The sequence below is a fragment of the Nelusetta ayraudi genome, unplaced genomic scaffold, assembly GCF_046127955.1.
Source record: "Nelusetta ayraudi isolate G7.1 ecotype Tasmania unplaced genomic scaffold, CSIRO-AGI_Nayr_v1 ptg000026l, whole genome shotgun sequence".
NCBI classification, from domain to species: Eukaryota; Metazoa; Chordata; class Actinopteri; order Tetraodontiformes; family Monacanthidae; genus Nelusetta; species Nelusetta ayraudi.
Genome location: NW_027466076.1, coordinates 1,761,736 through 1,787,844, shown reverse-complemented (window position 1 = coordinate 1,787,844; position 26,109 = coordinate 1,761,736). Strand labels below are relative to the sequence as shown.

Here is a 26,109-nt window from a genome sequence, read left to right as displayed (position 1 = left end):
ACACATCAACAAAACATCAAACAAGATAAAATCAAAAAAAAATTGCAAAACAGACAAAAAGCAACATTCAGCTAAAATTTTCAGCAGAGCCAAGATTGGCATTAAAAAAAAAAAAAAAAAGCATTAAAATGAAAGAAAATTAGTGAGACAAAAAAAAATTCTTCATGAATGCTGTGTTGTCATTGATGTTATTGTGGCATAACATTATTAGAAATAATGCTTATTGTCACAACCACAATTTGAAGGATTTGTTGTGTTCTTTGACAAATTTTATTATGTCATGTAATTTTATATTGTCAGAGAACTACTGATTTAAGAACAAAGCATGGTCCTGAAAATAAAATAATACATTTAAAGTAGTCTGATGCAACCTTTTCAATATGTTTCGTTTGTTTAGTGTTTTTTAATATATTTTTTTAAACAACGTACCCTAACCTGGCCCTGTTTTTTCCCCCCACATGATCTGATCTGGGCCGCCTTGTAAAAAAATGTGGACACCCTTGATTTAGAACATCCAATTGTTTCTACTCATGGTGCAGTCACGCTGTGCATGGTGTCGATCATCATCATCATCATCATCATCATCATCATCATCAAATGTTTAAAGTTCAGCACTAGACAATTGTTTTGCTGTTTATTGATCGTCCAGGCCCGAGACAGGAAGTAGAGCCGCACTCTGACATTCTCACTGAAGCAAGTTGTACTTGTGTGTATGCCCACAACCGCTCAAATTAAAACAATGACACAGAGGAGCTGTCACAACAGTTTAGTTAAAATCAAAACCATTTCTGTAAAGTCAAGTGCCGTCTCTTCAATGTCATATCACTTTGATCTGAAGTCATTTTATTCGCCGGATAATTATTGATCATTGACTCTGCATCACTTTTGGACTCACACACCCAGAATCCTTCAGGTGGAGGTGGGAACACTGTCCTCCCTTTTTAGTTGTTGGGAGTTCCACCATGTCCCATGATGCTGCAGCCACAGGTCACATGACACTGCTTCATGCATGCGTCTATTTGTCCTTTCAATGCAGTTCTCCTAACCAACCAGTGGTCAAATGTTGGCGGCATCAGCACCATCCTGGTTCATCATGTCATGGATGTCATGATAGGCACACAACTCTGGTCACATGACATGACACAGTGAAGCTGATCCAAATAGAAAAATTAAATTGGATTTTTTTTTTTTTTAATTTGAGATCAAAAAAAAAAACTACATTAAACACAACATTTCACTTAAAATCAAATCAGGATATAAATGGGCGGGCAGGTGATGATGTTATCACCAGCGGAGGGTCACCAAGGTCACGTTGACTTGACAAAGGACATTTTGTACCCAGATTTCCTCTGGGCCTTGCTGTCCAACTCTGGGTCTGGGTCTGGGCCTGGGTCTGGTTTCTCTGGGCCTGGGCCCAAGTCCTCTGGCCTTGTTTCCTCTGGGTCAGGATTTTGTCCTGCTTCCCCTGGGACCAGGTCTGGACCTTGGTCCTTGGCCACTGGTGAGGGGTTCTCTGTGGACTGGAGGTCTTCAGTTTGGGCTGGTAGATCAGGGGGACTCTGTGGCTGGTGGAGGAACAGAGGGATGAATGAAGGAGTGAGTGACCTGTAGTCACATTGTGACACGGCCAAGTGTGTCACAATGACTCTGCCGACAGGAGTGATACTCCAGCAACACCTCAAGTCATCGACACTGAAGGGCCACTTGTTGAAGGTATGAACTGGGTCAGCGCTGAGTTTCATCCAGCAGATACTGTTGGTTCCAACCAGTAATGGGCTTGAAATGGAATTTAAGTCTCGATTTAGTCATGTGACCATTTGACAGGCTGACTTGTCGGCCTCTTTGTAGGTTCTTGGTGCTATGAACCGTTGCAGGTTCTTCGTGATCATTTTGGTTCCATCAGTCTTGACTCTCCTGACTGTTGCAGAACTCAATATGCGACTGAATGGGCCAAAAGACTCCTGACTCACCTCACTGAATCCCAAGCCACAGTGTCTGCGGTTCCGACCAGACACCTTCCCGTCCATGCCCTGCTGGTACTGCTGCTCCAGCTGCCGGTTGATCGTCAGCTCTTCCTGACCTGCAGGGGGAACAGCCGTCACACAGAGGGAACAGCTAGACCGGACCAGACCAGACCAGACCAGTCCACCTTTAGGGGGGCTAGTCTGCGGTAGAGGTAGGGACAGAAAATAACCCAAAGTGTGTTGACAAGGTTCGAATGTTTGACTCTCACCGCTGCGCAGGTGTGAGGTGGACTTGTGGTCGCCGATGACCAGACGCCCGGTGTGTTCCTTCTGAAAAAAATACCACAGTGGCACAACAACTAACCTTACTCAACCCATCAACTACTAACCCTAACCCAAGACCAGTGAGTCCACTGGAGCTTCAAACAACCACTCGACAGATTACATAAAAATCCACAATTAAAAGTGAAAAAAAGTAAGATTTTCAGCATCGATTTGTCGTGCTATGATGTAATTACGACATCACTCAAGCTGAGACTGGCAGAGCAGAGGACCCTCCACAGGGAATTGATGATTAAACTACAGGTTAGCTGCAGCCTCAGCGTGAACTACAACTACACACTACGGCCATGGACACTCACCTTGGAAGCGCCCATCAGTCGAAGGAACTTCTGCTTCCTCTCGTCGCTGCCGAGGTCAGCTGACTGCCACTGGGTGGAGCCATCCTGCCAACAGTACCACACAGAAGGTTGTGGTTGGAGGAGATTCACGCACTGACTCAGACTGTCAATCAGAATGGGGGCGGGCTCTGACTGCACAGGACCCAAACATCACTTGGCATTTGGGAAAAGACACAAACAAAACGCATCCAGTTCGGAAGTGTGCATTTAGTGCTTGTTCTAGCTTGTTAACTGTGTGGTACCAAGGACAACAATATGTGTGTGTGTTGTGGTTTATTTTTCTTACTGATAACTTATTTTCACAACTTAAAACCTTAAAATTGAACACTGCATGCGTGTATTCACAAATCAACCTTACAGCGTGGTTACGGCCACTGACCGTCAGTGACAACACGCTGAAACGTCAATTTGTTGCGACTGAAGCGTTTGTTTGCCAAACGTTAGCCGTAGGCTAATGCTAGGCTAACGGTGTCAAACAACTGTGCGTGTGTGCCTGCGTGAAAGAGAGAGAGAGAGAGAGATCTGTGAGTTGCGTTCAGGTGGCTCACGTGACTCGGTGACGATGCTCGTTTAGTTCCGTGTTTTTCCTCCGTACTCATCACGAAGCGAAGAGAGAAATCAACAGTGAAGACGAGCTAGCCTGACAACCACCTACTAGTACAGAATTTGAGGATTGAGACTAACTCCGCCTCCTTCCCGATAACGTCATTTCCCCCTAACTACGGATGCCGCTGTGGATGCAAAATTCAATACATGCGGCTAAAATAATTCCTGATTTGTTGTATTATTACTTATTATTAATCGATGTAAGAGCATAATCCAAAGGAATGTGTATGTATGTTATTACACTTGATATATTACGATCGTGGAGTTCTTTTGTTAAAAAAACAAAGAGAGGAACAGACAGAAGGAGTGCTCGATACTCTTTAGGATCAGTAATGACCATGACCATCAATAAAATCAATAATCATAAAAGACGCTCAGGTTCTCTTCACATAGACTGAGGCACCGATCCGTGACATTTATGTATGATATAACACAGCGCCGGTAGGTGGCGTCATAGTTTAACAAAAAATATATAAGTGAGTTCCTCGGCAGCAGCGGAACGCTCTTCACTCCTCATCCCCCCCTCCTCCTACCCCCTCTCTCACTCACACACACACACACACACACACACACACACACACACACACACACACACACACAGATACCACTGAATCACTGACAACACATCAAAAAGTTTATCCGCTGTACCTTTGTGTGTTTCACGTTTCTTTTTTCTTACTTATTACTAGTGCGTGTGTGTGTGTGTGTGTGTGTGTGTGTGTGTGTGTGTGTGTGTGTGTGTGTGTGTGTGTGTGTGTGTGTGGAGGGGTGAGAGGAGAGGGCGGGGTTATCCCGCTGTGCCTCCGCCCCCTCCCCGCCGCTTCACTCCACCGTGTGACGGCGAACCGCAGCCGAACTGTTGCAGCTCGGCGGCCCGCAGTGGAGTTTCCAAGTCCCGCCGCGATGGTGCCTTCACAGTCCGGTCCGAACTTCCCGCTCTGATCCGAACAGTCCTCCCACTGCAGCCGCAGGAGTCTCCGCACCAAGCCGCCGAGTCCAGGTAGGAAAGTTCTCTTAATACGAGCCCAGTCTGGTTCCGGACCTCGTCCCTGGTCCAGGACCAGGTCCGGGTTCGGTTTCGGACCTGAGGCCATGAAAACAACCCGCATCGACAGCTGGCTTTTCTTCAACAACAAACAGGAGGAGCAGCTTCAGGTTCGGACTGACCGGAACCTGAAACAGAACCCCTCACACTTCATGAATTGCAAATCCTATCGCAGAAAAAACTGTAATAGTTTTCATTTAAAAGAAGAAAAAAATAAAAAGAAGAAGAAGAAATGAATATATATATCCATATATCCATATACACATTTTTAAAAAAAAATGTATTTTATTCCAAAGCTGCAACAAAGAAGTGATTTCCTTACATGTGAAAAACATTTCCAAGCAGTTGTTTTTCTTCCTTAAATTTAATAAAATAAACAGAACATCAATGTTCAAGTTGGACATTTTGTTTTAATTTTCAAAAGATTTTTACAAAGCCAACATGTAAAGAATATTGAAGTCAAAAATCAAACAGCTTTGTTTGCTCAAACGTGAATATTGTGTATCGATCAATAAATACCAACTATTGTGCAAGTTAGTGACAACAACAAAACAGCATCTCAGTAGAGTAGAGTCCAACCTGCAGCTTCACACTGCAACACACAGCTCCTGCACACACACACACACACACACACACACACACACACACACACACACCCCTCGTCTTTAGGGTTCCTCTTACCCCCCCCCCCCCCTCCCCGGGTCGTGGAGGATGACCCCAGAAGAATGCATGAGTCATCAGTAAAAATAGACCCTCCCACCTGCACTCACACATGCACGCACGCACACAAACTAAACCGTCATTTAGCGTTTAATGCGTGGAGGGGTTGGGTTGGGTGGGGTGGTGAGCCCAGGTGTTTTGTTTGGGTGCCCATCGGGCAGGTGGCCCCGCCCCCAAGGGGACGGTGGGGGTACAGGAGGACAAGCAGCCTGCAGCGGCTGATAAAGGAGGGAGTTCCCAGTTAGAGCTCCCAGATAGAGAGGACTGCTGGCCTACTGATAACACTCTGTGTGTGTAAAGACGAGGGGTGTGTGTGTGTGTGTGTGTGTGTGTGTGTGTGTGTGTGTGTGTGTATGTGTGCGTGTGTGTTGCTTGTGCATGTGCATGTGCGTGTGCGCTCCTTGTGTTGCAGCAGGTGCTGCGGGTTGAACTTCCCTCATAAGGTGAAGAAACGTCACTGAGTCCAAATGGCAGCGTTATATTTAGGCTATGCCCCCCTCACACACACACACACACACACACACACACACACGCACGCACACACACTCACAGACACACACAGGTGCTAAGTGTGTGTCTGTGAGCGTGTGTGTGCGTGTCAGAGAGAGAGTGTCTGTGGTGCATCACTATGCTGATGAAGAAGAACAGTATGTGCAGGTTCCTCTGATGTTTCCTTGTGGTGGCACCACCCTCCGCTGCTGCTGACTCCGCCCTCCACTGCTGCTGACTCCTCTCGCCACTGCTGGGTTAGGGCTTGAGGTCAGAGGTCAACGAGCAAAGCTGTGGCTGTAGAAGAGATGCGTTGCAGTGGAGGAGATGTTGTCAAAGCTACTGAAGTTGTGCTGTGTTGTCACCTGGGGTTCCTTCGTTTGGGGTTCCCAGGATCTGGATGAAAGGATGGTCACCCTTCAGCGAGTCTCTGCCCACACAGGAGACGTTGTGTTTCCTCACTGGCTGCAGACTGACCTGGAACACCACCGTTTACTGCAGTGGTGCTGTCCGAGAGCAGCACTGACCCATGTTTTTTCTCCTCCTGGTTCTCCCACTGGTTGTGTCTGAAGATGCTGAAGGCTAGATGTGATTTTCAGAGTCATGGTGCCAGTGGGGACAGTTTGACTGTCACAACAGCGTCAGTGGTTGTGCTCAATCAGGTGCAATGCAGGTGTGTGTGCTACCGCAGCTGTGTGTCGCACATTGTCACATGGTCCTGCGATGACTGGAGCGACGTGAAGGGAACGGAGCTTTTGAGCAAGTTGAGGCAGAAAGCGCTGAAAGTTTGCAGGGAGGTTTTTACGCCAGCGAGTTTTGTTATCATTATTGTAATGACTTGAGTTGTGGGTTTGCCTTTGAGTTGTTGCTGTGGTCAGAAGTGAACTTAATTGTGCCCTGGGAGAAAAAAAACAAACCCTCCACCATTTGCTTGATTGGAGACGTGAATAAAAGATCACACACACGGCCTGTGTTGCCTTTTTTCTTCATTGTTCTCAATTAGCCTCAGATTGTCGAATCAAAGGAGTGTGTATCACTGTTGTGTGTGTATTGCTGTTGAATGTGTATCGCTATTGAGTGTGTATCGCTGTGTGTGTGTGTATAGCTCTTGAGTGTGAATTGCTATGTGTCTTCAGCGTGTGATGCCAGCAGGTGGCACTGTGTTGTGTAGCTGTGTGTGAGTCCACAAACATCAGGCCGGCGGGGCGTCTCGCCATTGACCTCTGACCTCAGCTCAGTGGTGACATGCAAAAATCAATTTCTTTTTCTATGAACTTTCTGGGATTGTTTGATTGGAGTGGGCATGTCTAGGGTTGATGTCTGGCTGCTGATTGGTCGAAGGTGTAAATCCCTGACTGATCTTTAGCTGTTTGCTCAATCCGCTAATCAGCCGCTTTGTTCTCTGTCACTGGCAATTAGTCATCAAGCCGCACACACACGCACACACGCGCACAAAAAGACACTGAATGTGAAGTCTTGTCCTAGGTCCACCTGGTCCAGGTCAGAAGTGAGTCCAGCTCCAGCTGCAGGTCAAGGGGTCAGGGTCCTATCAACCGATTGTCTCGTTTTTGAAGCCTGAAGCCTGATTGATGCTGCAGGATGTCGGTTGTTTGTCGGTTGTTGCCAGTGATGTTGGTCTCGCTGCTGTTGTGACCTCAAACTGAAGTCAATCACACCTTCTGCAACAAAAAGAAAGTCTGTTATTATTTATTATTAGTGGGTGAACTGGCGCTCACCTGTCCAGGCTCTAATCTCCCAGTGATCGAGCAGCAGAGAGGAAACTCTCATGTGAGCCGTTAGCTCAGTGCTAGTGCTGCTCCTTGCACCAATCACAGTCAGAGGAAGTGAAGGAGAACCTGCTGCACTTCCTCCTCTCACCTGGAAGAAGTTTGTGTAGCGCCACTGTTTTTTCCGGCAGGAACAAAATGTCTTTGGTGCTCCAACGACGTTGTTTGAATAGTTGGAACATCTGGACTCGTCATCAGTGATTCAGCTGCTCAATCATTGAAGAGGAACATGATGGTTTTCACCTCCTTAAAGCAGAAGCTGCTGAATAATGAAGAGGTTCTTCACGCTAGCAAACGTGCAGGGACCCTCAGTCAGGGAACAAAGCTCATTGTCAGGCGACAGGGAGACCAGTGGGATTAGATCGGGGGCTCCGCTGGACCGACCTGTCGCTCCTAATCTGGGATTAGCAGGATTTCACGCCTCTTGAGTGCTTTAAAAGCCACCTGTTGGGACGCTGCAGCAGATGATGCAACAACAGCGAGATGAACCCAACTTTCAGCCTCACAACCTCCGACCACACACACTGACACATGCTGCTGAGAGTTGGCTTCAGGTTCTGCACACGGTTGGCCACCTGTTTCGGTTTCAGGTTTTTGCAACAGGTTCTGCACATGGTTGAACTTCAGGTTGAGCTCCAGGTTCTGCGCCTGGTTGGGCACCTGGTTCCGCTCAAGTGTCAGCTCTGGGTTCCGGCTCCAGGCTTGGTTCCATCTTCTTCTTGAGGTTCTACATCTCTCTTCTGCTCCCTTATTTCCTTCTCCTGCTGCTAAATCAGCAAACTTTAAAAAAAAAACTGTGAGTGGCTTTGTGTTTTCTAAGAGGTTCTCCATCTCGCCCTCTGCTGAATGATGAATGTGATCTGAAGCTGAGTGACACTAGTTGTTATAGTGGGATTTTGTGGCTCTGATGACTTATTGAGACCTTCTCCTGCCGGCCACAGAGCTTCATCTTGACGCTGCTGCAGTCATCCTCCGACCAGTGGGTCCACTCCAGTGGCCCAGAACCTGTGCAGGTGCTGCTGCTGCTGCTGGTTTTCACGGATCTCTGCTCCTCAGGTGCTCCTCAGATGCTCCTGAGATAATTGGATTGTTCACAGCTTCTGTCTGCAGCTCAGAGCAGAACGAGGCTTTCATCTTGTGTAACCAGATTATTTGGGCATCGCACTTGTTGTGTGTTCATCCTCAGAGGTCAAAGGTCAAGTATGTATGAGCTTAGCTAGCTATTTGTTTGTCAACTCAGTGTCTAAGCTGTCAGTTTGCAGGTGAAGAGGAAGGAGAGAGAGGGGCTAGAGAGTGGGCGTAGTCACTCTGCAGCTTTACCGTTTCGATCAACACAGCGGCTGTTGTGTTCTGATGCTAAAAAGCTGGGTTTCAGTCACGGGGTTACTAAGGTAGTGCGAATCCAGATGGAGGGCAGGACATGGTTTAAGATTGTTTTTATTGATTTTTCTTCCTCTTCCTGCCAGAACCATGTCTGTCCTGCGGGCCACGCCCCCCTTCCGCCCCCAGTCGGATGGAGTGGAGCTCATTGGCCACGACCCTGAGGTTTGGACCAATGAACAGGAGGAAGGTCCACAGAGAACACCTCCTCCCCCGTCACATGACCCACTCCACCCAGAAGACCTGCAGCCAATCAGAGAGGAGCAGATGGATCCTGAGGTGGAGAATGAGGTACAGGTGTGTGTGTGTGTGTGTGTGTGTGTGTGTGTGTGTGTGTGTGTGTGAACTACACGATCCTATTGGATCTCATTCCTGTGAGTGCCCCACAGTGGCTGGGTTGCACTGCTGCAGTTTCCTGGGAGGACTCATCTTCTACCATCATCTTCTCTCAGCTTCTCCTTCCTGGTTCCTGGTGTCTCCAGATACCAACTGGTTCACATAGAGCCAAATCCAGTTTGAACCGTTAATTTGTCAAAAACCAATGAAAATGTTCCATATAAACACCTTGTTGAGAATAAATATAAACCGAACCCTCGTTCAGAGTAAACACGCAGAGAGGAAGAATTTGTCTCCTCCCAAATAGCTCAAATTTCCCAAATTTCTCTGCTCTCTGCAGGAACTCGACATCTGTAGAGTCTCCGCCCACCATGACTCCACCCACCATGACTCCACCCCCTCCCACAAAGGGGACGAGTGTCACCGTGGCGATCCCGTGGTTGGCCCCACCCTCGGAACACCGGAGCGCCGCAAAGGAAGTCTGGCAGACGTGGTGGACACGCTGAAGCAGAAGAAACTGGTGGAGATGACCAAGACGGAGCAGGACGGTGTGTATGTGTATGTGTATGTGTGTGTGTGTGTACGTGCGTGCGTGCGTGTATTTGTTTGTTAGGGAGGCCTGAGTTGTATCCAGTCCAGCTAATTCAGCCGCAAAGTTGCAGAAATTCTCATATTTTTATTTTCATTTCAAACCTTAAAGATGGAATGTGTGATGAATCCATCAGTGTTGTGTTTCAGTTCCACATGATGACACATGTAACGCTGCATGTCAACTTAATGCATGTCTGTATGGACAAACACACACACACTGAACTATTTCTAGGCTGGGAAACTTAAACCCTTCAATACGCTTGTAATTATGGTCAGAAATATGTTTTAGCAGCAATTTCTCACACATAAACATGTTTTATAAAATGCCCTGGCACACACACACACACACACACACACACACACACACACACACACACACACCAATCAAGATATTACTATCCTCCAAAAATAGTAAAAATATGTGTTTAGTATTAAAGAGAAAACAAAGAACAAGTGTGTGTGTGTGTGTGTGTGTGTGTGTGTGTGTGTGTGTTTGTGTGTGTGTGTGTGCGTGCCTGCGTGTGCGCGTGTGTGTGTATGTGTGAAGAACAACAGTGGGCTGACAGAAGTACAATGGAGACTCTGTTAGTATGCAGGTAGTGTTGGTCACACAGCAGACTGGATACATGCCCCCGGGCAAGACCACACACACACACACACACACACACAGACGCACACGAAGGACTTGGGAACTGAATCAGAACCTGATGCTCCATCATGTTCTTAGATCAGATGTGTGTTGACGTCCACTAAAACCTGCAGAGTTGTGTAGGAGGCCCGTTGTCGTCACTACTGCTCCTCTTGTGGTTGTGGCTCTGAATGACCTCAACAGGAGGTCAGACACCTTCCATCTGGAGGGAGAACAGCATCAAGATGGGAAGTTGTTTGCGAACGCTGAGACAATGCAGACAACCGGCGATTTTTAATGTGGAATTTATGAAAAACACAACCATTAAGCATGAAAATCAAATCAAACTAAGACAACACAATGTGTGTTTCATCAGTTTTATTAGCGGTGAAACAAATGCACATTTGTTGTCTAGGAAATATCTTAAAGCCTCCATTTGAAGGCTGGTCCTGTAGATCTGGATACTGCGGAGGGGTGGCGCAGAGCACTGAACAGGGATTGGGCCATAGATTTGATTGGGCTCTAACCCGTGTCCCGCCTCCCTAGCAGGTACAGCAGAGTCCCTGGAGGAGAAGGAGGAGCAACTGTCGGTGATGATCAGTCAGCTGATCAGTCTGAGGGAGCAGCTGCTGTCGGCCCACCAGGAGCAGAAGAAGATCGCAGCCTCGCAGCTGGAGAAACACAGGCAGCACATGGAGCTGGCCCGCCAGCAGCAGGAGCAGGTGTGTGTGTGTGTGTGTGTGTGTGTGTGTTGGCCTGGCACGGTGACCTGAAGATCATCGGTCAGGTGCGTGGACACGCAACCGTCTCACCATTGACATGTTTAATTTTTAATGAGTGAAAACTGTAGCCAGCAAGTCGGTTTGTTTGTCTGCAGTAAAAGTGTGTGCGAGGTCAGAAGGTCAAAGGTCACTCGATTCACCAAACACACAAATACGCAATCGGGTGGAATGAAGTAATGTGTTGGCGGTGTATGTGCGTGTGTTTGCAGATTACCAGGCAGCAGCAGCAGCTCCTGCAGCAGCAGCACAAGATCAATGTTCTGCAGCAGCAGATCCAGGTGAGTCGTGTGACCTCTGGTCTGATGGCGATGATGATGATAATGATGGTGATGATGGAATGCTAACAAATAGTGTGCGACTGACTGGATCATTATTGACGCGATCAGATCTTTGATTTTGTTTTGTTTATTTCTTCTGCTCGTCACTTCAGTCCTTCAGTCCTCTGCTCTTCCTCCTCACACTGTGGCTACCTATGTGTGTGTGTGTGTGTGTGTGTGTGTGTGTGTGTGTGTGTGTGTGAGAGTGCTTTGCGTAGTACATTATGGGTTTACATTAACATTTTTCTCTCCCTACCTCTATTGCCCCCGCCTTCCTCCAGGTTCAGGGTCACATGACCCCCTTGATGATTCCCATGTTTCCTCATGACCAGCGTTCTCTGGCCGCTCCCCCACAGCACGGCTACCTACTGCCACCGGGCATGTCCTACAAGTCAGGTATACTCACACACACACACACACACACACACTGGAGAGGCCAGACACGCCCTCATGGTTCCACCAGCACTCAGACATGGAAAGTCTTTTAGCTGAACAGCAGGGTGTATGTCTATGTGCGTCTGTGTGTGTGATTGAATGTGTTTGAATTTGCCTTGAACAGCATGAAGCCCAGGTTCACTGTGGCGCACCTTTCGGTTAAACTCCATGTTTTCCACTAATGAAAAGGCACAACAGAAAGTGTAGTTTGCCCCGCCCTCCATGACACTGCGTGTTGTTGTCCACCGCAGACGGCTTTCCAACGCAGTACCTCCCATCCACCATGGCGGCGGCGGTGGCGTCTGCACTCAACCCTCTACAGCTCCAGGTAAAGAGGGCTGGTTGCTGTCATGTTGAAAGAATTTGAAAGTTTGGGGGTCTGTGGGGTAAGGGTTCTGTTGGGTTTGAGTTCCGTAGGGTTAGGGTTCTGTAAAGTTAGAGTTCTGTAGGGATAAAATTCTGTGGGGTTTGGGTTCTGCAGGGTTAGGGTTTTCGGTAGGATTAGGGTTCCGTCGGGTTAAGGTTCTGTAGGGTTAGGGTTCTGTAGCGTTAGAGTTCTGTAAGGTTAGATCTCTGTGGGATTTGGGTTCTGTAGAGTTACGGTTCTGTAGGTGTGAAGCTCTGATCGCATTTTGACTTTTAAACAGGGTGATTCAGAGAAAAAAAACGTGAAGTTAGTGAATCATGCCAAGACCACATGAATGATGAGAAGTGGTTCGTCTTCTGGGCTGTTGTGTTTCCCTCCTGTGTTGTATCAGTCGATGGTCCGCTGAGTGTTTTCCGCTTCGTGTCACGCTGGCCGCTGCTAAAATGCATTAAACTGCATTTTCTATAAACGAAGCTTTGCAAATACACAATGACGCGGCATTAGCTGTGCGCTAATGGTGTGTTCTGCTGCCACCTGACCGTAGCAGGTTCAATAGTGCAGTCCACTTTGGTTTTATGCTCTAATCAGTCACAACAAATCTTCAAAAATACACAAGTTACCCGAGTTATCGTGACTCAAGTTTAAATCCATCCTGTCGCTGTGGGAACCAGATGGAGAAGATAATCTCCTCTGGTCTCCTCTGGGTGACGCCACTGATCTTGATTTTGTTCAAGAGGTGTTTCTGCTGTTGTTGCAGACAAAACACAACACAGCACAACTTCAGTCAACACCCCTGCTGGGCTGCTGCCCCCTGGAGGACAGAGCTGTTTAACCTCGCCTGACGGACCTGCTGATGGTCAGCAGCAGAATCTTCTGGATTTCACTCCAGTTAGCACTAAAATGCTAAAATTAGCTCTAAACTGAAGGAGACGGTGAGACGGCTGGACTGTGTTCAGCTGAATGTCGTCCTGGGGGAGGGTGTGTAGCCACGGTTGTTGTTGACACTGCAGGCTGCTGCTGGTCGACAATCAATCTGACAACTTGACACTGGACACGCCAGCTGAAGGCTCCACCCCCTCAGTCAGTCTGCTGGTGTGGACAAACATCCAGGAAATAACAAAAGAATCAAGCAGCCAATGAAACCTGTGGCAGGGGGAGCTTCTTTCTGATTGGTCAGCAGCATCCCTCCGTCAGACCTGCCACTCTGGACACAAACGAGTCCTTTAGTTTCCAGAATGCTGATTAGCGTTGAGATGTTTGACTTTCAGTTCCAGCTTCCTGCTGCAGTCTTTGACTGAAGTTTTGCTTATTTTCAAACCATTGATTGAAACAAAAGCCAACCGCAGTATCAGTCGCTCGTCATGTGACCTCAATGGGCGTAATGAAGATGATTCACTCTGAAGGTCCTTCACCTCTTCTCGTCTCTCTGCAGCAGCTCTATGCTGCTCAGCTGGCCGGCCTGCAGATCTCACCGGGAGCCTCCAAGACCTCCGTCCAGCAGGGGGCGCTCACCACCAGGGCTTCATCCCCAACGGTCCCCAAGAGCCACAAGAGCTCAAGCAGTCCTGCAGGCTCCACGAAGGTGAGTCACAGCACCCCCTCACACACAAACACACACATGCACATAGTTGTACGTGCGAGACCGTTCTTGTTTTAGCCTTTGGTGGTTGTGGTCAAGTCTACCACCAAATATCTCTGGCAGCTTGTGTTGTTGTTGCGTGTTGCTGTTGTGTGCTGCCAATTCTCCACTGTGTGTTGTCACAGGAGGAAGGACTCACACAGCCTCTGAACCTTTCAGCCCGCCCCCCCGTGGCCGACCCTCTGCGCTGTGTGACGTCTCCCACTCGGTTCTCCGCCAGCAGCACCAACCAGACGGCCAGAGGTGGTGCTGCTGGAGCTCCAAGCCCCGCCCCAAACTCGGCTCTGGGTGTGTAAGGTCAACACACAAACACACACGTATGCCACACCCCAAGTTTTCCCTACAGAAAAAAAACACATTATCTTAACTTCCTCACCCCTACCCCATCACTACCTGTGATGACAGCCAATCAGAGGCCTCTAGTTATTGCTGTTCATATTGTCACCTCACAGTGGCACCACCTGGACTCTTGGCTCCGTTCCACCACTAATTAATGTACTGCTTCATATGTTTTGAGTGTGTATAACCGCTTGCGTGTGTGTGTGTTTGTGTGTGTCGTTCTCTGATACCACCGAACAACAGACATCCTGTCCAGCCTGAGCTCCACGGCGCTGTTTGGAGACCAGGATGCCGTGCTGAAGGCCATAAACGAGGCTCGCAGCTTCAGGGAGCAGATCCACAGAGAACAGCACCACCACCAGGCTGGACCTCAGACTCTAGGAGCCAAATTGTCTGTCCTCAGCAACATGAGCCTCAACAATGGCAACAAGGTGAATGAATCCACTTTACCATGAGGAATGGCATGTGACAGGGTCATGTGACACATTGGCAACCAGCTGATACCTGCCACAGCCGACTTAGTCTTTCCAGTGGAAAATTTCAGTTCAGCTGACCAGAGAAAAGCTGTCACACTGAAATCAGTCCCACCACCACTGGAAAGTGGCGGCCGTTGCAGCTGTCCTTCCCTTCCCGGTGTTTCGGAGTGATGTTGTCGGGATGTTGTCGCTTGTTATATCGTTACTACTGTGATATAGTGTTACTACATGGCTACAGTGTAATGACAAGTTTAGGGCTAGACTCTCTCCAGTTTCCTGGAGGGAGCAGAAGCAGGAGATACATCGTGAACTGCAGCGCCACATGCTGGCAGTGTGCAATAACATTTGTAATTGGATCCATGTCAGCCAACATACTGCCTTGAAAATGGAAGCAGATTCTTTACTGAACCGGTTGTCCGGTAGCCGAGTTTCATTCTGTCTCTCTGACGTTAATCTTCTCCAGGACCGGCTTCACTACGAGACGCTGAGTCAGCACCTGAGCAAACTCGGCGAAGATGCTGGGAAAATGGTGCATCGTGTCATTGACCTGACGCGACCAGAAGACCTGGACGGTAGGAGCTACTTCTTCCTCTGCCCTTTTGTTTCTTCCTGCTGAGCATTTTTGTCTTTTCTGGCTTTTCTTTGTGCGGGAAAATTTTGAGTGAGTCAGAAAACCGTCAAACGTTAAAACCTTGAAGTGTTGTTGTGGTGCGAAGCAGTCTGTAACTTTTGACCAGAGGTTAAAGGTTAATGTCTCTGCAGCTCCTCTGTGATACTGTTGGCCAAAACACCTTTTGACTTGCTCCTATCAGGCTTCTAAGACCAGTTCCAATTAGAATCAGAATGCTTTATTAATTCCTGGAAGAATGGACACCAACACGTGTCGACCCGAATTGATAGGGATTACACGTACAAACTCATCTTGTCTTTTCCACTTATGGTCAGGCTAGCTTAGGCTAGGTCAGGGTAGGTAAGGGTTTACCTTTATTGCATCAGTATGAACACTGACCACCGTCTCACTTGCTTCCACCATGCCAACCTGCTAACTTGAGTGGAACAGGGACTTCAGGGACAGGGACGTGTGACGAGCCAGTCAGAGCTCTAATTGCGGTTCAGTTTCAAATTAGTGGACGTAGAGACAGGTTCAACCTGTAGAGTTTGAACGACCTCCTTTCCCCTTGTTGGCTATCAAAGTGTATGACATGAGCGTGTTGGTGATGCAGACCCTTCTGCTGGTGCCGTAGTGAACAACGTCGGCGAGGCGCGAGTTTTCCGGGAGGCTCCTGGTCGAGTCAACAGCGAGCCGCACATCAAGAGGCCGATGAACGCCTTCATGGTGTGGGCTAAAGACGAGCGGAGGAAGATTCTGCAGACCTTCCCTGACATGCACAACTCCAACATCAGCAAGATCCTGGGTGGGTAGATCCGCTGGCTCAGAGAGCTGAGAAGTGACCAGTCAGAGAGCAGCATTCCACCTGTGTGTGTGTGTGTGTGTGTGTGAGTGAGAAAGAATGAGAGATATTTCCTGTGTCACCTAACACAGCTGCACACATTTTAGTTGTTTACTGTGTCACAAACACACAAGTGCAGTTTGTGACGAAGCAGACAAACAAACTCCAGACACCTGATGAGATGATGTTCCAGATGTTTCCTCCTGCCGTGTCCACTCGTGTCCTCTCTGGGCAGCAGTGAACTCTGGGTGTCAGTTGTCAGTTCTGTGAGGTCACTTGGGGCAACGGGTCCAGGATGAACCTTGCGGCTGATCTCCGCAGGCTCTCGCTGGAAGTCCATGAGCAACCAGGAGAAGCAGCCGCACTACGAGGAGCAGGCTCGACTCAGCAAAGTCCACCTGGAGAAGTACCCCAACTACAAGTACAAACCGCGGCCCAAGAGAACCTGCATCATCGACGGCAAGAAGCTTCGCATCGGCGAGTACAAGCAGATGATGCGTTCGCGGCGGCAGGAAATGAGGCACTTCTTCGTCGGGTAAGTTTGCACGTTCATGTTGATGTCAAGGCTCAGCACACATCTGAAGAGTCCGAGGCGTGGACACGATATTTGTGCATTCTGATGATCCACCTGCTGTCCCTCCCGCCGTTTCAGGCCTCAGCCTCCGGTGGCGTTGGCGAGCGAGGCGGGCGGCATGGCCACCGTCAACATGGCGGCCACACGGTCGCCGCACGTGACCTCGGACTGCTCCAGCACCTCGGCCAGCCCCGAGCCCGCCCTCATCCACCGCACTTACCAGGTGGAGGCCAAAGACGGTGGCGGCAGAGCCTCCGATCCGCCCAGTGACCCCAACAATGAGGACGAGGACATGGACGATATGTACGAGGACTTCGAGGAGGAGCCCAAGTCGGACTACAGCAGCGACCACGACAATCCGCAATCAGCGGCGGCGAACTGAGAAGGTTTCCGGTTACAGTGACACCATGAGGAATAGCCAAGCACTGCAAGGAAAATGAGAAAAGAACCCAAAAAACTTTCAGTCAAAGGACGAGGAGCCTCCTGCATGACCACTGGTAGAAGGACAGGAGGGGGCGGGTCGAGCACAGATCACGTGACTGCCCGAAGAATTTGCATGGCTTAAAAGTTTATTGAGGCTTTTCAGAAGTGACATTATTTTCTGTCTGTCCAAACTGATTGGCGGCAGTTTGAGTGATTTCAGTATGACAGAGAATCGACTTTGTCCTGCTCCCTGATTGGTTGCTGGCCTTCATGTTCAGCTCAGGTACGGCAGCAGGTGTGTCAGAGCGCCGATGACAACAAGGGGAAGTCCCTCCAAACACAGCACCATATGGATTATTATTATTATTATTATTATTATTATTATTATTATTATTATTATTAATTATTAATATCATTATTATTATTATTATTATTATTATTATATGACCAGTGTTGGTGTTGTAGCCAAACTTTCTAGTCTTAACTTCTGCTGCTGCAAGTCTTACCGGCTCACTGGGAAACATTCACACTTTGTGGCTCAAGAAAATGCTGATGTTTGATGTTGTGTATTTGATTTTTGGCCTGTTTGTGTCACTTACAGTCAGTATTACTGAGGTCAGTCAGGTGAGAAGACTTTTTTCCACAGTGTCGAGGCCTCCGTTCTCCTCATCGTCCTACGACAAGCTCCGTCAGTCAATGGACACAGACTGCGTTTCTACAACCAATGTGAAGCTTCTTGTCTACACAAAGACACATCGCTACCTGCCCAAAGCATTTCACCTTTATTTTTCCAGCATGTCACATGACCTCCATTGTGCATTATAACAAACACAAACACACACACACATACACATGTTGTGCTAAGTTTTGTATTTGTATTTCAATGTGTGTTTTAACATTTCTTTGTATTTATTAGCCAGTTTGGCCTCTAAAAAATGTTGAAGAAAGTCAAAGTGAGAACAAAACAAGATTTCATGTTTTTTATTACTGTCCACGCACGCATGCACGCACACACGCACACACACGGTGTATCATTCCAGTGGCATAACAACAGATGATTATAAAACAACCATGGGTTCCTTTTCAGCACCGCAGCCAAACTGACAAAGAACCACAACAGTCCAGTTCATCTGCTGACTGGCGACTTTAGGAGGTTCTTTCAGAACACAACAACAACCTATCAGAGGTGTTTCAGTCAGCACTGTACTGCTTAAGATGGAAGCTCTTCTATCTGTTTTAGTTCTTTTCGACCTCAGTGCTTTGATTTGATAGAGATGACTATTGCATTCTTCTAAGGAGACCAGAAGAGGTTCTTGGCATTAAAGATCAAGCCTTAAACTGGTTTTATATCATCATCATCATTTGTCTGACCGCTTTGAAATTGTTCATGTCCATAATTACTCGTCAGAAGGTAAAAGAATCAGTTATAGAGTCCTTCAAGGGTCCGTTCTTGGATCACTTCTCGTTAACATTTACATGTTTTCTCTGGGTGATATCATCGGAAAGCATTGATGTTGATTTTCTTTGCTATGCGGACGACACACAGTTATATCTGTCAATTAAAACCAACAAAGCAACTTTTCTCAGTGCGTATGGAGCATATGTGACTTTATGCAAAATACTGCCACAGTTTGTGATGACTACGACCTCAGGAGCCGGAGAACCCAGTTCTTAAAGTCTCGATATCAAGACTCTATTTCACCTGCTGAATTCAGGACTCAGACAGACCTGTTCCACCAAAGACCTGTTTTCTATGTGTGTGTGTGTGTGTGTGTGAGAGACAGAGACAGACATAAGCGGGTATGGAAAATGAATGAATGAATGTATAGATATAGATATATACACATATACATATACATATACACACATATATGTATGCATATATGTATAGTATGTGTGTGTATATACATAGATATTTAGATAGATATCCACACAGTAATCCCTTTGTAGATGGTGGTATGTTTTCCCACTAAGACTCACCCTGGTCCCTGTCTCTCCCTGTCTTTGTTGTGTTCCCTCTTCACCCCAACTGGTCAAAGCAGATGACTCCGACCTTCAGAGGCGAGGTCTGCCGGAGGTTTCTTGCCACTGCTCTTCCTTGGTTGGGAAGCACCTTGAAACAGCCTAAATGCTGTGATATGATTTGGCCAAAATAGTAAAAAAGATCTGCTTGATTCTGATTTATTCGCATTCTGACTGATTCGTTGACAGCGGTGAGTTTGTTTGAGGACTTTATTTCTTCCCAGTGAAAGATGATCCAGCTTCTACGCCGCCAGTTCCAAGTATTGCTCTTTCTTCTCAAAGTAGAAGTTGAGTCGTGCCAAGGCGTACCTGAGCACACAACAGGAGATACATCACAGTCGGAATAAGGAGCAGTCTGGTAGCAGGCGATACGGTATCATGAGTCAGTTTTAGGGTCAGAGTGACGATAGCCGCTTGAGAGTCCAACCTCGTCAAGTGGGAGAAATTAAACTGTTGAGACGGAGTTTCTTGTTTGTGGAGTCTAAAAGGACTCCACAAACAAGCAACATTGTCATTAATCCGTCAACATCTTCCTCACCCGAACTAAATCCTCGGATCACGTTGCACCAGTCCTCACTCAACTCCACTGGCTCCCTGTCAGCTTATACAATACAAGCTCCTTCTGTGATTTCAAACCCTCCATAACCTGAATTTGCTACATCTATAAGTCCCACCTCGCTCTCTATGTCCCACCCTGCTGCTCTGTTTCCCACCCCTTCTTTTTCCCTTCCATTGAATTTACTCACACTACTCGTACGCACTGACTCCAATGCTAACTTTAAGTCTCACCTCACAACATACATTTTCAAAATATCCTACTCCCTGTAACACACCTTTTGTTTGTTTGTTTTCTAAATTGTATTTGTGTTTTTATTGCGTTTCTGCATTTTATATCTATTTTGATGTTGGGTGTCAAGACAGGCACCCACAAATAAAATGTACTATTATTATTACTATTGTTGTGAAAATACTTCTTGTGACATTTGCCACTGCTGCTTGCTGCATCTCAGAGTGGAAACTTTGTGTTTTGTTGCTTTTCTATTACCTGCAGACCTGCAGTGTGACAAGTGGCTGTATGTTTCTGACTGTGTCCATCACAGTAGCCATCAAAATCCAATTAAGTGAGTTCTTACACAGCAGCAACAACAACGAATGCTGGAATGTATATCCTGAAGAATTCCAGCCTCAGACCTCCACCTTCATCCTGCTGGTGCTGAGCTACCTATGTAGCCATGGCTAACTCTCACACTGGGGAAGGTGTGTTGTTTAGATCCTCTCCCCAACAATAATTCACATGTGTCTTGATACTGGGCAATTAAACCCTTCTAGTTATAAACTAATGAAAAGTCAAAATGTTGTTTTTTTTATATCCATATTCTTATTATTTATTCTTTCGTTATTTTTATCTATAATTCCTGCTGCTGGTTTGGAGTTGGCCAGGAACCACTGCACTCTGTGGGTTTTGGTTTTAACTCTGACTGATGGCTTCAAACAACAGGCTAACCCCAGAAACAGAGTGTGCACCAACCTTTTGAAGTCAAAGTCAATGGAGGAGAAGCGCCACTGTAAAATGGCCCACAGAGCCCAGAAGAAGCTGGAGGCCTGGAGGAGGAAACAAGGACAGTTTTTCGTCACTCTCCGGTTTTGCTGCCACAAGAGTTGCTGGAGTGCCAAGGTGCAGATAGACACCAAGTGACGTTGCCGCTGTCTAAACCAAACTAGGATTCCACTGACTGGAAGAACTGGAAGACCCCCTGACCTCTTACCTCCAGAACTGACAGCAGATCTACATCAGTGCAGTAAATCTGGATGCTGGGCCACTGACTGGTTGACTGACTGACTGACTGACTGACTGACTGACTGCTGATATAATCAGACTTTGATGGGATGATCCAGTTGTAGGTGGATCAAGGCCTTAAGAGGCTCTGTGTGGTTTTCGCCTCATTTTCTGGTGACAGACCTTCATAGAGGGTTAGGTTAAGGGTGTTGGCCACTGGAGGAGATCGGCAATGATCTCTAGACCTCTCACCATCCTCATCCTCCTCCACCTCCACCAGCTTAGACACCATCTCCCACCTGCTAATCCAGGACCCTGTTACCCTGTTTGTTGCGTCTGCTGGCTGTGTTAAATATGTTTTTTGCTCTGTTAGGAAACCTGAAAGGCACCAGAGTCCTGATGTGAAGATAGCTGCCAAGCGGAAGAAGCTCAGTGCCAAGCCAGACTTACCAGAGAGAATTTGCAGACTTGGACATACAGCTGAAAAACGTCTGCATCAGTGACGGCGGCGTCTCGTCCGGAGCTGCGCCTGTAGCTCTGGAGGTAAACCTGCAACCAGTCCCTCTGCAGCTCCAGTCCAGGGTAGCGGCTGTAGTCCACCTCACTCACACCTGTCAGGGTCGCAGAGACGTTGCTGGAGATGGGGTTCATCAAGAGTTCATTGTGAAATTAAACTTGGAAAAATAATCTGTGCTTCAGAGTGTGCTTCAGACTTCAGGGCTGATTTCTAGAGTGTTTGAAGAGTGTAGCAGCAGAAATGATGGGTGGACTTTTCTCACTGGTGACACTGGGAACACTAGGAGGAAACACTGGGCAAATGACAAATTTGTGTTAAATTGTATCTTTTTCCAGCAGGGCACAGCATGCTGAGTCGGCCAAAGTCACTGCATACCAGTGGAAAAAGAAATGAATTTGACTTGTTGCAGAGAAATGAAAATGAAACGGGACCAAAACAAAGTTACTGGTTTTTCAACATGAGACTTCCGACCTGCAAACTCATTGAAGTGATTTCCGATATCGAAGGCCTGGTAGTTGTAATCAGCATACTCATAGTCGATGAACTTCACGCCCCCTGGTGGTGGAACAGAGGATAAACTGTCAAAGAGTTTTTTTTGGTGATAAAATCTGGTGGTAAAAAACAACGAAAACAAGAATTCCCATTTGCGTCATGACAAACAGCGCTAGCTTGCTTCTGTACAGGATCAGTTCTTTTATGGTGAGTCTACTGCCTTTTATTGAAACTGAAATCTTGAAATATTTTTCTGCGGATCCTAAAGTCGCCCAATTTTGGAAAAAGGTCTTCCAGATTGACAGCCATGTGACAGAGGTTCCTCCGTGCTGTTGGTGCTCCTGACATGTCAGCGTTCTGTGTGTTTGCTGCTGCTGCTCCTCACCCTCACTGTGATTGTAGATGATGTTTTTTGTCAGAAGATCGTTGTGGCAAAGGACGGTGGGCGAGTCAAGTTGCAACAGGTGTGTCTTTAGCTCCTCCATCTCCGCTGCCAAAGTGTGGATGCTGGGAAGCCAGCAGAGTTCTGCAGCGCTGTGGAAAGTCCAAAAAAGAAACAGAGTGACGGTGCAGAAGACAAAGGCAAAATGCGGCAGGGTTGCCAGAGCGCAGTTTGCGCTTCTGATTCGTCGGGTGCCGCATTTCTGGACGTTTTTGCGCCTGCATATCGTTAACGCAAAAACCTTTGTGGATACGATGTAAAGATGGCAGAGACAGTAAGTGATGTCATTAATGTTAAGTCGTGACTCTCAACCACTTTAGGGCTTGAACCTGAGATGGCGCAGAATATCAAGACAAAAACAGCAAGATGACCAGCTGTTGGTGACACTAAGGAAGAAAATCTTCCCATTTCAAATAAAATGTGAAATGTGTGATATTAGGGACACAAGCATTGAAGAATATTAGCGTGACATTTGGATTCACAACATCTAGTCAAGAGCTGCATGGAAGACCCAGAGATCAAATATGTATCTACTACATCTACATCAGAGATCCTCTGGACTATGAACATTTTTGGGTAGCATCATAAGTTCTTGGCCTTCAGAGAGGCTCGAGGGGTTGGAGGAGCTTCTCTCTGGAATTCCACACTTTCCTACAGGAGCAGCGTGTTTGTAAACTACAGCGAGTCGCTTGGAGATGTTGTGTTTTCTTTCCTCCCATTTCCTCGCCAGTCAACGTCGACTCATCGGCCCTAAATGCACCTGGAAGAACAGCAGTGGGAGCATCCGCCCATCCTCCAGTAAACAGCAGCTATTTATCTGAAGGGGAACAAACACACGTTGCAGCGCTAAACACACTTTGCAGTATGAAGCTGCGACGACTCACAGGAACATCCAATAAAAGTTTTGTTTATGACACAGGACATCAGTCGACTGATACAAAAGACTGGGACCATGTGTGAACCTGCACACACACACACACACACACACACACACACACACACACACACACACACACACACACATTATAATAACAAGACATAAGTGTTTGAGTGATAAGCCCCCCCCGACCTCTCAACCTGTGACCTGATGGAAGATAAAAGCGGAGGCCACGGCCACAGGCCAGAGGCCAAACAGAGATTGGAGAGCGTGAAGTGAAAACTTGCACCTGACCAGCAGGTGGTGATGACCTTCTGTCCTCTGTCCTTGTTACACGACACAAAAAGAGCTACTGCTAATGCTAAGCTAGCCAGTTAGCCAGCAAACAGTCGGTGCTGATTTCCAGTCGTACCTTCTGCCCTGCTGCTGCTGCCCTGAGCAGATGTTCTCCTGCAGCAGCGACAGGAAGTGGGACATCTTGCTCCAGAGACACGGCTGGACAGGTCCTCCACCTCTGGGCTTGATGGAGTGGATCCTCCCGAGTTCTGCTGCAATCAGCCTGCAGGGGGAGACATCTTCTTATTGACCAGTGAACCCACTGCTCATCTCCACTGAAGGAACAAATCATGGACTTTGTTGCTTCAGTGTCTTGTCTAGCTGTGACGTCTTCAGGTGAGAGACATGACTCATTTGACAAATGTTGAGCTTTTATTTGCTCAATGTTTGCTAAAACGACGGCAAAGATCAAAATTGTCGACGAAGTTCCGATCTTCTGAAAATCGATTACTTAGAAGATTCATTCCGCCAAATAAATGGTTGGTGGTGGAGGTGGTGGTGTGTGTGTGTCTGTGTGTGTGTGAGAGAGAGAGAAACCTCAGGGTGGTAAAATAAAGGAAGCCTGATATAAATGTTTTTGTTCTGATAGTTGGCGCAACCTGACGTTACAAGCGGTGACCTGTAGATGGCAGGCTGATGGAGTCGCAGGTCATCCAGAACCTCCCCTCGAACAAATTGGTAGCAGATTCCATTCTGGAAGCTGCAGTAGATCTCGGGGCCACAGCCGTGACTGTGGAACAGTTTAAAAATCTCCAGCTCACGTTCCCTGTCGACGAAGAGCTCCGTCATCTGGCCGTAGAGCCGCACCAGAATCACACCGGGGTCCTGCAGAGACCCCACGAAACAGCCGATCAGCTGGTTGGTGATTCCATCTGTGAACCTCTGGAATCAAAAGGAAGAGTTGGATGAAGCCCCCGCTTCAAAGATATGCATGCTAACGCTAAGGCTACATTATTGAATTAGAGAATTAGAGTCTTTCTGCAACCAGAATTCAGTGCCTCATTCAGGGATGATTGAGCTCAGATGAAGAGGAAGAGGAAATAGATAGATAGATAGATAGATAGATAGATAGATAGATAGATATACTTTATTGATCCAAAATTGAAAAACTACAAAAGAAAGGAAGAGGAAGAGGAGGGGTCAAGAGGAAGGAAGAGGTCTGAAGTTTTAATTAGCTGTAGGTTTGAATCCCTGTGTTGATTGTAAGTAAGTTGTGCATTTCTTTATTTAAGTAGTTAGTACACAGTCTACTATGCTTTATGTTTGTGAATATGAAAATGTGTTGAGATGACTTGTGTCTCATTAACTTAAAGCCTTTTATGTCTTTTCACTGCCAGACAAAAACAAAGATAAATTTCCTCAAGATGTGTAAAACACAATAACACTCAGATCATAAAAGATAAAATCCAAAATCTGAAGGATCCAAACTGCAAACGTCACAGAACTCGCCTTCATCTGCACGTCCTGCAGCTTCCACTGGGGGCGGAGTCTTCTCACCAGATCCAGAACTCCTTGACGTGGCTCAACCTCGTTAATGCGGACGTCAACATGAGGAAGCTGCTTCCAGGAAGTCTCAGACACGTTGTCCATGTTTGACTTGGAGATTTAAAGGGAGAAAAGTTCCTTTAAGGTGGCCAACAGAGTTTGTTTTCTCTGCCTGGTTCTGTCAAGACAGGCCGCTGCTGCAGTCTGAAGTTCTTATCAGGGGCCCAACATCCAATGAGCATCTCCAGCAGTGCGGCAGCAGCGTTTACTTATTAACCATGGCCGCGTTTGGCCGGCTGGGGCAAAAGGTTAGAAATCAACATCAGGCCGAGGCAGGTACAGAGCAACATGACATCAAACACACAAACCTGTGACTGCAAAATAAAACCACAAAGGAAAGGAAAGGAAGTTTGTACAAAATCCGTAAATGTATTTATCATTTCAGAACAGAAGCACTGACTCCTAAACAAAACTACATCAATAAAAATTAAAATGTAAAAAACAAAGGGAAAAAAATTCTGAAGTGTTTTTATTTTTCTACAGTTTCTCTACATTCTTCGTCTCGGTTGCCAGATCACACTGAAAAACAACAAAGTCTTCACGTCCTCAGTGACGACAAGCCGTCGGATGTAAACGAGGCTCTTGATGCTCGTCTCAACACAACCGCCGAGTAAATACAGAATCAGGTTGATAAACACGAGAGCAGCCGGCTGCATTATTTAGACGTTGGCCAATGTTTACCATTTTGCATCGTTACTGTAATCGGCTAAAAGTCACAACTGCGGTGATCATCCACAACTCACAGCTTTAAGACCAAAATGAACTTAAGTAGAGCCTTAGCGGAGGTCTCGTCATCAAAGGTCCAGAGAGCAGAGAGATACAACGGTCCATTAAAAAGTCTTTCAAGAATCAGCAGTGGATGGAAATCAGGTCGGAGAGACTCGTGTGATGTTGATGTGTGTGATTTGTTTTTATGCCTTTTTTTTTGTTGTTGTTGACTGTCTGATGGCTGCCGAAAGTTTTTTTGCCTCAAAAAATTAATCATTGATGAAAAGATCAAGAGTTCATGCCGCTGAAGTGAAATCTTTACTTTTCCTGGAATCTGCTTGTTTGTGTTCTAGGGAACCAACCA

At 47.0% G+C, this 26,109-nt stretch overlaps 3 protein-coding genes across 10 annotated transcripts; 1 reads left to right on the top strand and 2 right to left on the bottom strand.

Annotated features, from left to right (window-relative positions):
- Window positions 1-751: 751 nt before the first annotated feature.
- On the bottom strand, window positions 752-3,366 carry cunh11orf58 (chromosome unknown C11orf58 homolog). The gene is made up of 5 exons (XM_076028900.1): window positions 3,193-3,366; window positions 2,606-2,689; window positions 2,234-2,294; window positions 1,971-2,080; window positions 752-1,565 (listed from the first exon to the last, which is right to left on the bottom strand). The coding sequence occupies exons 1-5, from the start codon at window positions 3,241-3,243 to the stop codon at window positions 1,308-1,310; spliced, it is 564 nt and encodes a 187-aa protein (XP_075885015.1). The 5' UTR covers window positions 3,244-3,366; the 3' UTR covers window positions 752-1,307.
- A 703-nt stretch (window positions 3,367-4,069) lies between these two features.
- LOC142890089 (transcription factor SOX-6-like) lies at window positions 4,070-17,997 on the top strand. 7 transcript variants are annotated; one of them, XM_076028882.1, is made up of 15 exons: window positions 4,070-4,250; window positions 8,233-8,347; window positions 8,758-8,968; window positions 9,348-9,555; window positions 10,773-10,948; window positions 11,218-11,286; window positions 11,607-11,721; window positions 12,012-12,088; window positions 13,560-13,709; window positions 13,892-14,054; window positions 14,349-14,536; window positions 15,045-15,153; window positions 15,805-15,996; window positions 16,354-16,567; window positions 16,685-17,997. In XM_076028882.1, the coding sequence occupies exons 3-15, from the start codon at window positions 8,762-8,764 to the stop codon at window positions 16,986-16,988; spliced, it is 2,172 nt and encodes a 723-aa protein (XP_075884997.1). In that variant the 5' UTR covers window positions 4,070-4,250; window positions 8,233-8,347; window positions 8,758-8,761; the 3' UTR covers window positions 16,989-17,997. The 7 variants fall into 7 exon arrangements, with proteins under 7 accessions (XP_075884997.1, XP_075884998.1, XP_075885000.1 ...); XM_076028883.1 differs by lacking the exon at window positions 8,233-8,347 and having other exon boundaries at window positions 10,776-10,948; XM_076028885.1 differs by lacking the exon at window positions 8,233-8,347 and having other exon boundaries at window positions 13,563-13,709.
- Window positions 17,998-19,247: 1,250 nt separating this feature from the next.
- On the bottom strand, window positions 19,248-25,376 carry LOC142890095 (ethanolamine kinase 1-like). 2 transcript variants are annotated; one of them, XM_076028895.1, is made up of 8 exons: window positions 24,942-25,370; window positions 24,112-24,374; window positions 23,569-23,715; window positions 22,223-22,371; window positions 21,817-21,900; window positions 21,279-21,439; window positions 20,580-20,653; window positions 19,248-19,360 (listed from the first exon to the last, which is right to left on the bottom strand). In XM_076028895.1, the coding sequence occupies exons 1-8, from the start codon at window positions 25,080-25,082 to the stop codon at window positions 19,294-19,296; spliced, it is 1,086 nt and encodes a 361-aa protein (XP_075885010.1). In that variant the 5' UTR covers window positions 25,083-25,370; the 3' UTR covers window positions 19,248-19,293. The 2 variants fall into 2 exon arrangements, with proteins under 2 accessions (XP_075885010.1, XP_075885011.1); XM_076028896.1 differs by lacking the exons at window positions 19,248-19,360; window positions 20,580-20,653 and having other exon boundaries at window positions 21,298-21,637; window positions 24,942-25,376.
- Between the last annotated feature and the right edge of the window lie 733 nt (window positions 25,377-26,109).